The 12,731-nt window shown below is 36.6% G+C and overlaps 2 protein-coding genes across 2 annotated transcripts; one reads left to right on the forward strand and one right to left on the reverse strand.

Annotated features, from left to right (window-relative positions):
* Positions 1 to 8,195: 8,195 nt before the first annotated feature.
* Positions 8,196 to 9,143, forward strand: LOC145002650 (zinc finger BED domain-containing protein RICESLEEPER 2-like). The gene has a single exon (XM_078961878.1). The coding sequence runs from the start codon at positions 8,196 to 8,198 to the stop codon at positions 9,141 to 9,143; it is 948 nt and encodes a 315-aa protein (XP_078818004.1).
* Positions 9,144 to 10,137: 994 nt separating this feature from the next.
* ZKT (protein containing PDZ domain, a K-box domain, and a TPR region) lies at positions 10,138 to 12,240 on the reverse strand. The gene is made up of 6 exons (XM_078960831.1): positions 11,752 to 12,240; positions 11,480 to 11,586; positions 10,904 to 10,998; positions 10,724 to 10,800; positions 10,476 to 10,656; positions 10,138 to 10,384 (listed from the first exon to the last, which is right to left on the reverse strand). Exons 1-6 carry the CDS (start codon positions 12,138 to 12,140, stop codon positions 10,244 to 10,246), a joined length of 990 nt encoding a protein of 329 aa, XP_078816957.1. The 5' UTR covers positions 12,141 to 12,240; the 3' UTR covers positions 10,138 to 10,243.
* Between the last annotated feature and the right edge of the window lie 491 nt (positions 12,241 to 12,731).

The raw sequence follows: 12,731 nt of genomic DNA on the forward strand, positions 1-12,731 counted from the left end.
TGACCGTTCCTTGTTCTGGGTAGTTTAGTCACAAAATTCATGGTTATGTCTTTCCATTTCCTATGGGTACATGTAAAGGTTCTAAACTCCCATACTATTTCTGATGTTGTGCTTTAACCCTAGCACAAGTTACACACCCGGCCACATACTTAGCAACATCGAGCTTCATCGCCGACGACCAATAATAGGGTTTTAGATCCCTATACATTTTTGTACTACCGGGATGAATCGAGTACATGGTCTTGTGAGCTTCTTCCATCAGAAGATCTCTTACTCTGCCCGTCTTAGGTACCCAAATCCTATCTTGGAATACCTTCAACCCTTAGTTGTTTGTACCGAACACTAACGTTTTGCCCAAACGTTCTTCCTTTCGGTCACTTTTCTCTAAAGCTTCCTCTTGAGCTTTCTTTATACTTTCCACAATTGTCGAGACAACTTCAATTATCAACGCTCTTGGCCTTTTCTTTTCAAGGTTTACCTTCCAACTGAGAGCATCAGCAACCACATTTTCTTTACCAGGGTGGTAAAGTATTTCACAGTCGTAGTCCTTCAGTAATTCTAGCCAGCATCGTTGCCTCATGTTCAATTCCTTCTGATTAAAGAGATATTGGAAACTCTTATGATCAGTGAAAAGTTTACACTTTGTGCCATAAAGATAATGTCTCCATATCTTTAGGGCGAATACTACCGCTGCCAACTCCAAATCGTGAGTGGGGTAGTTTTTTTCATGTTCCTTTAATTGCCTTGATGCATATACTATCTTTTTATCCCTTTGGGTCAGAACACAACCTAACCCAACTCCAGATGCATCGCTATAAACTGCGAAGTCATCAACTCCTTCAGGCAAAGAAAGAATCGGTGCTTCACACAATCTCTTCTTCAACTTCTCAAAGTCTTCCTTATGCTTCTCTTTCCAAGCATAAGTATCTCCTTTGTGGGTCAAAACTGTTAATGGAGTAGCAATCGAAGAAAAGCCTTGGATAAACCTTCGGTAATATCCAGCTAATCCTAAAAAGCTTCGAATCTTCGTAGGACTTTTTGGTTGTTCCCACTTTATTACAGCTTCAATCTTTGCTAGGTCAACCATTATTCCTTCTTGGTTAACCACATGACCTAAAAATTGGACTTCTTGAATCCAAAATTCACATTTGGAGAACTTTTCATACAGCTTCTCCCTTTTCAGGACTTCTAGCACTTCGTGCAGATGCTTTTCATGCTCCTGCTTGCTTTTCGAATAAATCAAGATGTCGTCTATGAATATTATCACGGATTTATCTAGGAATGGTTTACAAACCCTATTCATCAAATCCATGAAAGTTGTTGGGGCATTGGTTAGTCCGAATGACATAACCAAAAATTCATAGTGTCCATATCTTGTTCTAAACGCAGTCTTTTCGATATCCTGCTCTCTCACCTTTAGTTGATGGTATCCCGACCTAAGATCGATCTTCGAGAAATAGCTCGAACCCTGTAACTGGTCAAACATGTCATTGATCCTTGGCAATGGGTACTTGTTCTTTATCGTTGCTTTGTTCAGCTCTCTATAATCGATGCACATTCTCATGCTCCCGTCTTTCTTCTTTACAAATAACACAGGGGCTCCCCAAGGCGATGAAATAGGTCGAATGAAACCTTTGTCCAATAATTCCTGAAGTTGTGTCATAAGTTCTTTCATCTCTGTTGGTGCTAATCGATAGGGTGCTTTTGCTATCGGCGTCGTTCCTGGTAACAAGTCGATACGAAATTCTACTTGTCGATCAGGGGGCAATCCGGGAAGATCTTCAGGAAAGACTTCCGGATAATCACACATCACCGGAATATTATGCACCTCCTTCTTTTCCATCTTAGCATCGATCACGAACGCTAGATATGATGTACATCCCTTGGCCAAACACTTTCTGGCTTTCATTAGGGAAATGATTCCAGAATTTACTCTGCATTTGTCTCCATACACCATAAACGACTCTTTCCCTGGCGGGTTTACTTTTACTATCTTCTTTCTACATAATATTTCTGCATCATTGGTGCTAAGCCAATCCATTCCTAAAACTATGTCAAATCCATTTAACTCGATAGGCAATAATTCCTCTTGGAACTTATTCCCATCCAAGTCAATGAGGATGTTTTTCATACGATGGCTAACAGGTACAAACTTGCCACTAGCAATCTCGACTAATAAGGCATTAACTAGCCTATCTACAGGCAAAGCTAGCTTTCTACCAAATTCATGCGATATAAAGGAGTAATTGGCTCCAGAATCAAACAAAATTTGGGCAGGCAATTTGTTTACGAGAAAGGTACCTGAAGCGACATCGACTTCTTCTTTTGCAGCTTCAAGTGTCATCTGAAAGGCTCTCGCCTTCGGCTTTGGTGGTAGATTGGGCTTTGCTGCATCCTTCCTCTTTGGACAGTCTTTAAGAATATGCCCTACTTCATGGCACTCAAAACATAGCCTCTTGTCAGACGGATACACATTGGCATAATGCCCAGTCTTTCCACATTTGAAGCAAGTCACCTCCTCACTGCATCTCCCAGAGTGCTTTTTCTTGCACTTCTCACACCATTTAACTTCACCTCCTCCTCCTCCAAACTTCTTGGACTTAGAAAATTTGCTTCTCTTGTTGGAACCTGAAGTTCCTTCAAAATTTCTCTTTTCACCAACATCTGCCCTCTCCAGACCCTTCTCTCTGATCTAAACCTCAACATTCTTAGCAGCCCAGATGGCGGATTTCAAAGTGGTTGCTTGCTTAACCATCGGACAAAAGTCCGCTGGTAATCCGAGGGCAAACTTGTTGACCTTAGAGAGTTCAGTTGGAACTAGATGAGGAACAAGCTTCATCTTTTCCATAAAACTAGCAGCGTATTCAGTAATGCTCATCTTTCCTTTTTTTAAATTTTGGAACTCATTGTTGATTTCCAGAAGATCCTGCTCAGAGCAGTACTGTAATTTCAGTTGTACCACAAAATCTTCCCAAGATATTTTACTAGCTTCACCCTTGGGCATCGAATCAGCTAGTAACTTCCACCAGCTCAACACACCAGACTTTAACAGAGGGATTGCAAGTGTAGCCTTTTGTTTATTGCTGCACTCGCAACTTTCAAACATCGTCTCCATTTCGGAGATCCAATTCATGACTTCCACTGGTGTCGGACTCCCAGATAGGCACGGCAGTTTAGATGCCATGAAATCTTTGTATTTGCATCCGTGTCCATCAACTCCTCCACCCTGGTTGTTTTGTCTAACTATCGGTGGGTTGGCTTGACCAAGAGTCCCACTGTAGTTCCCTCCTACTGATTGCCCATCATTCAATATGGGCTGTTCAACAGGCATCGTGGTCTCTTCCCTATGTTGTTGTAGTAATCGCCTTGTCTCCTCCATTTGGCGATCTAACATCATCTGTATCATTGCTTGTACCCCAGCCATCGTTATTGGCTCAGGTGCAGCTCCTACAACAGGTACTTGCTCAACTACTTGATGTTGAGGCTGTTGATCCCTGTTTCCGTTTGCATTTGCAGCTCCTCTACAAGTTCTGACCATCACAATCTATATAACGAATAAGGCAAATTTAGGTCTTTATCCTTGTTAGACATGTCAATTCCCTTATCACTCCAAAATAGGGATGGCAATTCTCGACACGACCCGCGACACGACACGAAATAAATGGGTTTGGGTTGAGTTTTTCAACCCGCCGATCCGCCAACCCGCCAACCCGTTTATTAAACGGGTCATATATGGGTTTCTCAAAAAATAAACGGGTTGACCCGCCAACCCGTTTATATTCTCAATAAAAAAATTTATTTTATTTTTAAATCTATTTATATATCAAGTATTAATATTTAATATGTATTATATAACATATACCATTTATTCATGAACCATTTCACTATTTTGACATTTTGACTCGTGGTGGATGGTCTAAGGTCGTAAGTCGTAACCTCTAAAGTTAAGTCTGTAACATGTTTCTATAAATATTTTTAATTTTCATTTGGATGTTTAAGACTTAAATGTCTAAAATTTGGACCCACGAACCCGCCAACCTGTGAACCCGTATAAATAAATGGGTTGGCGGGTCATATATGAGTTTATGTTCCAAACCCGCCAACCCGTGACCTGTATATTTATATGGGTCGTGTTTGGGTTGGCATATTTTGACCCACCAACTCGCCAACCCGCGACACGCCAACCCGAACATGACACAATTGCCAGGCCTACTCCAAAATGTTTACATGTTAGTTCTAATCTCGTAATCATACGCTTTGAATCCTACACACATGAGGTTTCTAGATCCGGTCGGCAATAGACCATATATCCGAACAAATAATGGCACACATGGCAAACACATAGCATTTAGCACATAAGGGCATTTTAGGCATCTTCCCTAAAATAAACTAGTGGTCGTGTCTAAAATATGGTAGACACTCATCTCACAATCATCACTTAGCATTCTAAGTTCAAGTCTAGAAATTCTACAATTTCTTAGTTCGCTTAAACTAATGCTCTGATACCAACTGTGACATCCCCTAATTTCTCGGCCAGAAAAGACCGATTTAATTTATGCTTTTTAAAATAAAATCAGAGAAATCTTTTTAAAAGATGTTGCAGAATTGGTCCCCAAACAAAATATGATAAAAGTTTATCAAAACCCTTTATTAAGAAGGTATATGTTTTCCATATATATATCAAAACCTCGGGATGTCATGTTCCGATACAGATCAAAATCATAAACACGACATTATAAGCCTTTCAACAGTTATTTACAACTACTAGCCTATAATCCAAAAATCTCTCTTCATCCTCCGACTATGCTCGGGGTCCACTACCTGTAACATAAAAAGCTGAGTGGGTCAGGCTTGAGAGCCTGGTGAGCATATAGGGTTTTCAACCCACAATAATAATAAACTTACTAAGTTCATCAATCAACAATAATCCTGATTACCCGTTCCCGTTATCCTCACTTTACGTCCCTAAACACTTATCACAAGGGACCTAGCCTAAAGAATATCATTGGGATGGACACTACTGCTAAGGGGTTTCCTCAGCCATACATGTCCTAAAGGCAACCATGAGGTGGATGGAGTACAACGAATGAGCACTCTTAGTTCATTAACACCTACAGGTTGCAGACCTGCTAATGTTTCCCACTGGACTGTCTAGAAAGTCCGTGGTCGTCATCCAAACTCCGCTAGATGACTGGATTTCAAAACACATCGAGGCCTCTCATAAATTTTATTTTATCACACATCACTATCTACCCATGTTCTACCCAACATATTTGTAGATAAAAATACTTATACAGTTTAAAACTTGTATAAAACATCAACTCAACAGTTACCTCAAATAAACAATTAATATATCTGCACATAGCACGTATTATAAGGTAAATACTTCATATCTATGTGTAAAATGAAAGTGACTATACACTTACTTGATTTGATGATAATCGGGCAACAATTCGTTTCCTAAAACGATCGTTTCTAATAAAACCGGGAGTTTTATTGAGAAACCGGGCTCTGCAAAAGTTGGGCTTCAAAACCGAAAAGATAAATTTTCCGGGCTTCTTGGGCACTTCGTAGGGTATTCCGGGCTTTACAATCGATACCGGGGCTTTGCAGGATGTTAAAATGAAGAAAATATGGGTTTAGGGGTTAAAGTTGACAAATTTTCAAAGTTACCCGAGAGGTCTCGCACCCTTCTATTTATAGGGGCGAGGCTTCTGATCCAAGGGTTGAGAAGAGGCCACGCGTCATAGATCCAAAGTTTCGCAGGGAAGGCTCGCACGAGGACTGCACGTGCGAAGGGCTCGCTGGCAGCTTCTGATTGGACTGCAGTCTATTGTTGCACATGCGAGGTTCGGAGCTAGGCTATGCGAGGCTCAGAGCTAGGGAGGTGCGAGGTTCGGTCCGGATGCGAGCTTCGGATTGGGCCTCCCTTTGGTCGAATCAGAAGAGGACACAGGGCGACACGCGGTAGTCTCGCATGCGAGGTGAATCAGCAGCTCCGATACGTGGCGCATGCGGAGCGAAGACATGTGGCTAGCATGCTGCGAGGTTGACGTGGCAGAAGCCACATATGCGAATTTTCTTGTTTTTTGTGCAAAAACTTCTAAAATCCATAATTTTCGCATACGAGCTCCGTTTTTGACATTCTTTATATGCACGCGTAGCTAAAATTACGCTCTACAACTTCCGTTTAGACTTCATCGGCTAATTTTGACTTTAAATTTTATATTATTATTTTTAACAGACCGGGACAGGAAATCCGTTAAAAATTCATAACTTCTTCATACGACGTCCGTTTTCGTCAGACTTTTTACCGTTGTGCTCCTAATGACGAGACCTTCAAATCTCGTTTAGGTTGTTTCGGCTAAAAATCGCTCGATCTAAAATTCAAGTTTTTTTGCTGTCTACTGCTAAGCTGAAACTTCGAAAAATCATAACTTCCTCATACGAAGTCAGATTTGGGCGTTCTTTTTATCGAACTTCTCGGTTTAACGAATACTACGACTTTAGTTTTGATTACTAAGGCTAAAAAATAGTTTATCGAAAACTCACTTTTTACGATATTCAGCACCGTGCCGGTTTTGTCACGAAACTTCGACAGGTCATAACTTCTTCGTTATAACTCGGATTTTGGTATTCTTTATATCCCCAAAATCCTTGTTTCGAGCACTACAAGTTTATGTAAAGATATCGGGCTTATCTCAAAGTTTAATTTTGACGCTTATTTTTATTCTTAATTAAGTAAACCCTAATAATTAAACATAAAACACATAATTCACATAATATTCACATAATTCCTTTTCATTTCTTAAAAATGAGTTACAAAGGTTAATCCAAACTATCAACTCAATATAAATGCCTTGGCTAGAAACACGAGTGTTACATGGAGTATTAAAAACACGTTGATTTACGGGGTTATCTAATGTCTTAGCGACTCTTTTACATACATAAATATGCTATTCTAGGCATGAAAAACACTATTGCATAATAGTCTTTGGAAATTTTTAACTACCTTACACTTATGGAAAAATATTGGAATTTTAGAAACAACATTCGAAACAGTCGGGTCTTAGTAGAAGACTACTTTTATACTAGTAGGAAATATGAGATTTTCTAGGAGTTTTCAAACATCTACAAACAAATTCATTTAAATTTATACAAACATTGATATTAAATACTTATGAACTCACCAACTTAAATGCTGATCTACTCTTTCAAATCTACTTGTATTTCTCAGGGATTCAGTAATACAGGTAAACTTCAGCTTTTGGAGAAGTGATGCTATGGCGTTAGTTTTAAACTCATTTTGCCATCATATTGTAATTTCTTTTTGAAACAAGTATCATTCAACAATGTAACTCTTAAATTATATATATGATGGTTGTGTTTACTTTCTTTACCATGTATTCAACTGTTATAATACTACATGAAGTCATCCACCCTCGAACGATTCCGCCGTTCTGGTTTGGGAGTGTGACATTTGGAAAGAATTTGAAAGGTATAAGGATGAAAACAGTGTTCAAAGATGCAAATGTAAGTATTGTGGTGGTGGGAATTACAAGTGCGAATCAAGTGGTTATGGGACCCAAAAACTAGGTTATCATTTAATGAAATGTAAAGCTTACTTAGATAAACTTAGTGGTGGGCAAAAACAACTAACTTTCCAATATGGTGATGAAAACAAATTGTCAACTTGGAAATTTGATCAAAATGAGAGTCGTAAGGCTCTAGCCCACATGTTGGCAGTTGATGAACTTCCTTTTAGCTTTGTAAAAGGTGCAGGCTTTAGGTTTTACAATAGTGTTACTCAACCATTGTTTAAAGTTCAATGTAGAAGTACAAGCACAACGGATGTCTACCAATTGTTTGTAAACCAAAAAGAAAAAATCCATAACTTTATTAAAAAAAGCGTTGTTAAAATATGTTTGACCACCGATATGTGAACTTCTAAACAACAATCATGTTATATATGTCTCACCGCCCACATTATTGATAACGAATGGAAGTTGAAAAAAAAAAAAAGTTTTGTGTTTTTCTTCTCAAGAGAGTCGCAGTGGGGTTGATATTGGAAAAATGGTTGAGAAATGTTTAATGGAGTGGGAAATAGAACATATTTTCACAATTTCTGTTCATAATGCAAGTGTGAATGATGTGACAATTGACTTCTTGAAAAAAAAAGCTTTCAAAACTCCAACATGTGTCTTCTAAATGGGAAATGGATGCATATTCGATGTGTTGTCCACATTTTAAATTTAGCGGTGCAAGATGGCATAAAAAAAGTTGATAAGGTGGTTGAGATAGTTCGATGGGCGGTTAAATGGATTAGGCAATCGCCTTCAAGAATTCATAAGTTTACCGAGTTTGCTAAGGTTGCTAATCCCGGTATAACAAAACACTTGAAGAGAGATGTGCCAACAAGATGGAACTCTACTTACCATATGTTGGAAATTTCACAAGCTTACAAAAAAACTTTTGAGAGATATAATCTTGAGGAATTTGATTTTCGGTACGAAATTGAAAATGAGGGTTTGTCGATACCTTCATCAAGTGATTGGGAAAGGGTTAGGAATGTATGTCATTTTTTAAAACATTTTCATGATGTTACTTTGAGGATTTCTGGGACACTTTATGTGACATCAAACACGTGCATTGAAGATATATATTTCATTCGTACGCTCTTGGATGATGCTATTTCTGATTCCAGTCGTTGTGATATTGCATTGGCCATGAAAGTAAAGTTTGATAAGTATTTTGGCGACGTAGAAAAAATGAATTTATTGCTCTACTTTTCTTTGATTCTTGATCCAAGGAAGAAAGTAAAGTATTTGGTTATACTACTTGAGGGTCATTATGGAGAAAAGGGGGTGGAGCCGAAAAAGAAATATATCATGGATTCTATGTATGAATTATATAATGATTATATTAGAATTCATTCTCCAAGTTCTACTTCAAGTACTGCCGAGTCTACCACTTCATCATCGATATTAGGAAAACGCCAAAACCCGGATTTTATGACACCTAACCCCCCATTAAGAAATAAACTAAGAGAAAAGATGAAGACGAACATAGTTGAATCAATTGGGGAGTTAGAAAAGTATTTACAAGAAAGTATTGAAGACGACTTGAAAATTTTAATATTTTAGATTGGTGGAAATTGAATAGTCCAAGATTTCCAATTCTATCATTGATGGCAAGAGATATGTTCATCATTCCTGTCTCAACAGTGGTTTCGGAATCCGTTTTTAGCACTAGTGGAAGGGTTTTGGATCCGCTTAGGAGTTCTTTGACTCCTAAGATTGTTGAAAGTTTAATTTGTACACAATATTGGATTCAGGATAGCATAAGTGATATAATCGATTATGAAAAAGATTGGGAAGAAAATCAACAAATTGACAAAGGTAATTGTTTATTATCTTAATGATTGTAAATTTAATATTTTTTCCTTCTAATACTAACATTATTTGATTTTTTTTATATAGATTTGAGCAAGATGATGTACTGAAGGTGCAAGAAGAACGAGTATATTTTTTAATGACTTTTGGAACTTAACATGTTATTATTTTCATAATATGTAATGGTTTTTTATGTTTTCTAGATTTAAGACGTGAGTTTTTTGGTAAATGTAAAATACATACATACACATCAAAATGCATTCATGTATACTTTTCTTTAACTTTCGATTTTGGTTTATTTCTAGTGTTTTAATTTACAAATCTTCCATCTAAAACAATAAGTAATAAATCTAGTATATATATTAAACTCTTTTTTATATTTTTTTATGAGATTCAACATTTAAACTAAGATTTTTAAGTATTTGTTTTTTCAACATCTTGTTAGATTATATTAAAATAGTTAATCCTTGATATTTCAAGTATTATTGACTAAAAAACATCAATGTTCAAAGTTTCAACAAGACAAATTTATTTTATTAAAGTTATTTTTAGGTGCCATTTAAAACTAAAATACGATTTCACTTCAGTTCAATTCAGTTCGATTTCTTCCCCCATTCGATTTCAAAAATACGATTTTTTTTTTTTGTAGTGAAGATCAGAGCAATGTAAAAGTGTTGGATATATTGTGGATATACAATCCCCAAACGAATTAAGGTAAACCCTAACCATTTCTGCACAATTATACTTGCTTAACTTCCGCATTGATGAACAAAAAATATATATCGAGCTTCACCCAAAATCGATGAACATATTCTATAAACAAAAAACAAAAACCTGTCGAGCGTTCAATTCTAGTTCTTCCCGAATCCAAACAACGATTTAATCGCATTCAGCGCATTCTCATTGATGAACGATTCATCGAACTTCTGCATCAACGCCTCAAACCCCTCAGATTTCCTTACATTCTCTAGATCAGGATCAGAACGAATCCGCTGCAATAGTAATAGCAAAAATTTAACTATAACTATCAATACTTGTTACAACAAGATATGACTAAAATCAATAGTTTTCAGCTTTCCGTACCTTGAAATCTTCAAATCCAGCTTTCAGAGCATCTTCTAAAGCAGAAAGTCCAGCTTGTAACTGATTAAGCTTGGAATAGCAGCATGCAACATTGTAATTTGCTACAGAAGCTTCGTTATAATCTGGTTGTGATCCTAAAACGGATTCAAACTTTTCCAATGCCTCTTCATACTTTGCACTCCTACAAGAGAAATCAGTTGTTGAGATTTTAGAGGTGTAAAAGTCGGGAGGTTTAAAAGGTGATTTACTTGTAAAGTTGTAGGCCTTCACGAAGCTCACGTTCTCGTGTTTCCTTTTGTTCCTTCTTCCTTAAGTAATTTTGCATCTGAATTCAAACACAAACAAACAATCTCTCAGTAAAAGGGAAAAAAAAAATATGATTTTGGTGAAATTGATTTGGATTTGTTAAGTGTAAAGTGTAAACTTACTTGGATTTCCCTGAGTTTGCCACTAACTATTCCGGAATTTCTCTCAGCTCTGATGATCTCTTTCTCTGTTAGCTTAGTGTCGTCGTCCATCTTTCCTGCCAAGTTTTACATATGGAACATGATTATGTTCACCTTTCGTTTTTGTTACATTCTAATAATGTTATGAAATTATATCCTTTTTTGGTCTCGTATATAACTATCTCGATTTAATTGTTGTATTATATAAACGACGTTGTAATTATAAATTCCAAACATAGAGATTAAATTTAATATATATGATTAGTTAATGTCAATTGAGTATATAACATTACATAATGTTATAAGTAATAATATGAAAGTTGAACATTTTGATGTAAAAGAATATTATAATAACAGATTTGAGTTTGTACTATTTTTTTACATCAAGATGCTGCAACAAATGGTGTAGGATTAGAACAAAATAGTACAATCAATTGTTTTTTAAGTCAAATAAATACTTATGAAATCTTTTTATCCAAATAATTAAAGAATTTATATAATTATTATTGTTTTTTATTGAACAGTTGTTTGAGAATTGAGATATGTAGGTGAACTAACCATATCTCTTTTGCATTTTCATGAGCAAAGGACCGATTCTTTGGCGAATAGTGTACATGGTTCTTCCATATTCAGCTGCAGGCCATAACTCTGTTCCAAATACTGCACTGCAACATATTTAGCATTTGATTAACACGTTTTCAATCAATTCTACACTAACGAAATGACATCGAATCCATAAATTGATATGAAATCCGGTTGTAAAATCATCAACTACATGTAAAACGAATAGAAGAAAACATGAAAAGTGAGTTACGCATTTCATCGAATACCTGGTGGCCACAACTTTATCCCCAACAGTAAACATCTTAGTCTTATCCGCATTTCCTCCAGGTGCAATTGCATCAATGTAAGTTCCACCATCTCTACCTTTCGCGAATCTCAAACCATAAGGCTGGTCAATCTCTACCTCATACTCTTCATATTTTTCCTCTTCTTCTGCTCCATTTTCCGACGATGCTCTAACGATCAAAACCGATCGTTTCTCCAAACTCGAATTCCCTAACCTGATTGAAAAAGTTAGGGTTTGGGGCTTTTTGTGCAACGTTTGCTTGAACTGGGATGTTACGAGAGATAACGTTTGTTTCGTTGGTGAGTTTGCAGTTCGTGGTAATGCCGGAGAAGAACAGAGAGATGGATAGCTGTTGGGAGCAGTTGACATGGTTGATTCAACTGAAATCTCTTTGGAATTTGGGGTCGAAAGTGATCATGGAGTAGGAGGAGGAGGTCTGGTTATTGGAAGGAGGGAAAAGAGATTACAGTCAAGTGATCAAGTGGTTCTAGTGGAGTGTTTCGTAAGTTCAGTTATCTCGTTACACGTGTCACATTGTGGGTGGTCTAAAATTTTGCCTTTTTAGGAGTAATATTTATTTTCTCACCATAAAATAAAATACACCATAATATTCTTAGAATCTTTTATCGTATATCGTTAATAACTTAATATCATATTTTCCTACTAACCCTACTAAAAGACATTCCACAAAATCCTAAAACATTTCTCTTCAAAAAGAAATTAAAGATCGGTTTACTGTTTGTATGAATAACTTATTATAAATATTTTGAGTGACGCATTTTATTGAAGTTATTTTCCATTTTTAAAGTATAAAATAACTATTTTACACCTTTGAATTTCCGTACATTTGACAGTACCGCTTATATGAGTAACTTATTATAAATAAGTTTATAAACATTGTGTTGTTGTGTCGTAGTATTAATTAAGTAATATCTTACTTAATTTGAAAACCGAAACCTA

The sequence above is a fragment of the Lactuca saligna genome, chromosome 6, assembly GCF_052625555.1.
Source record: "Lactuca saligna cultivar CGN05327 chromosome 6, ASM5262555v1, whole genome shotgun sequence".
Lineage (NCBI taxonomy): Eukaryota > Viridiplantae > Streptophyta > Magnoliopsida > Asterales > Asteraceae > Lactuca > Lactuca saligna.

Bases quoted from the DNA above. Each gene is read 5' to 3' on its own strand.
- LOC145002650 (XM_078961878.1), top strand. From the start codon at position 8,196: ATGTGTCTTCTAAATGGGAAATGGATGCATATTCGATGTGTTGTCCAC.
- ZKT (XM_078960831.1), bottom strand. From the start codon at position 12,140: ATGTCAACTGCTCCCAACAGCTATCCATCTCTCTGTTCTTCTCCGGCA. The intron at 11,587-11,751 runs GTATTCGATGAA...AATATGTTGCAG, and splicing joins GATAAAGTTGTGGCCACCAG to TGCAGTATTTGGAACAGAGT. The intron at 10,999-11,479 runs GTTAGTTCACCT...AAAACTTGGCAG, and splicing joins GAAAATGCAAAAGAGATATG to GAAAGATGGACGACGACACT.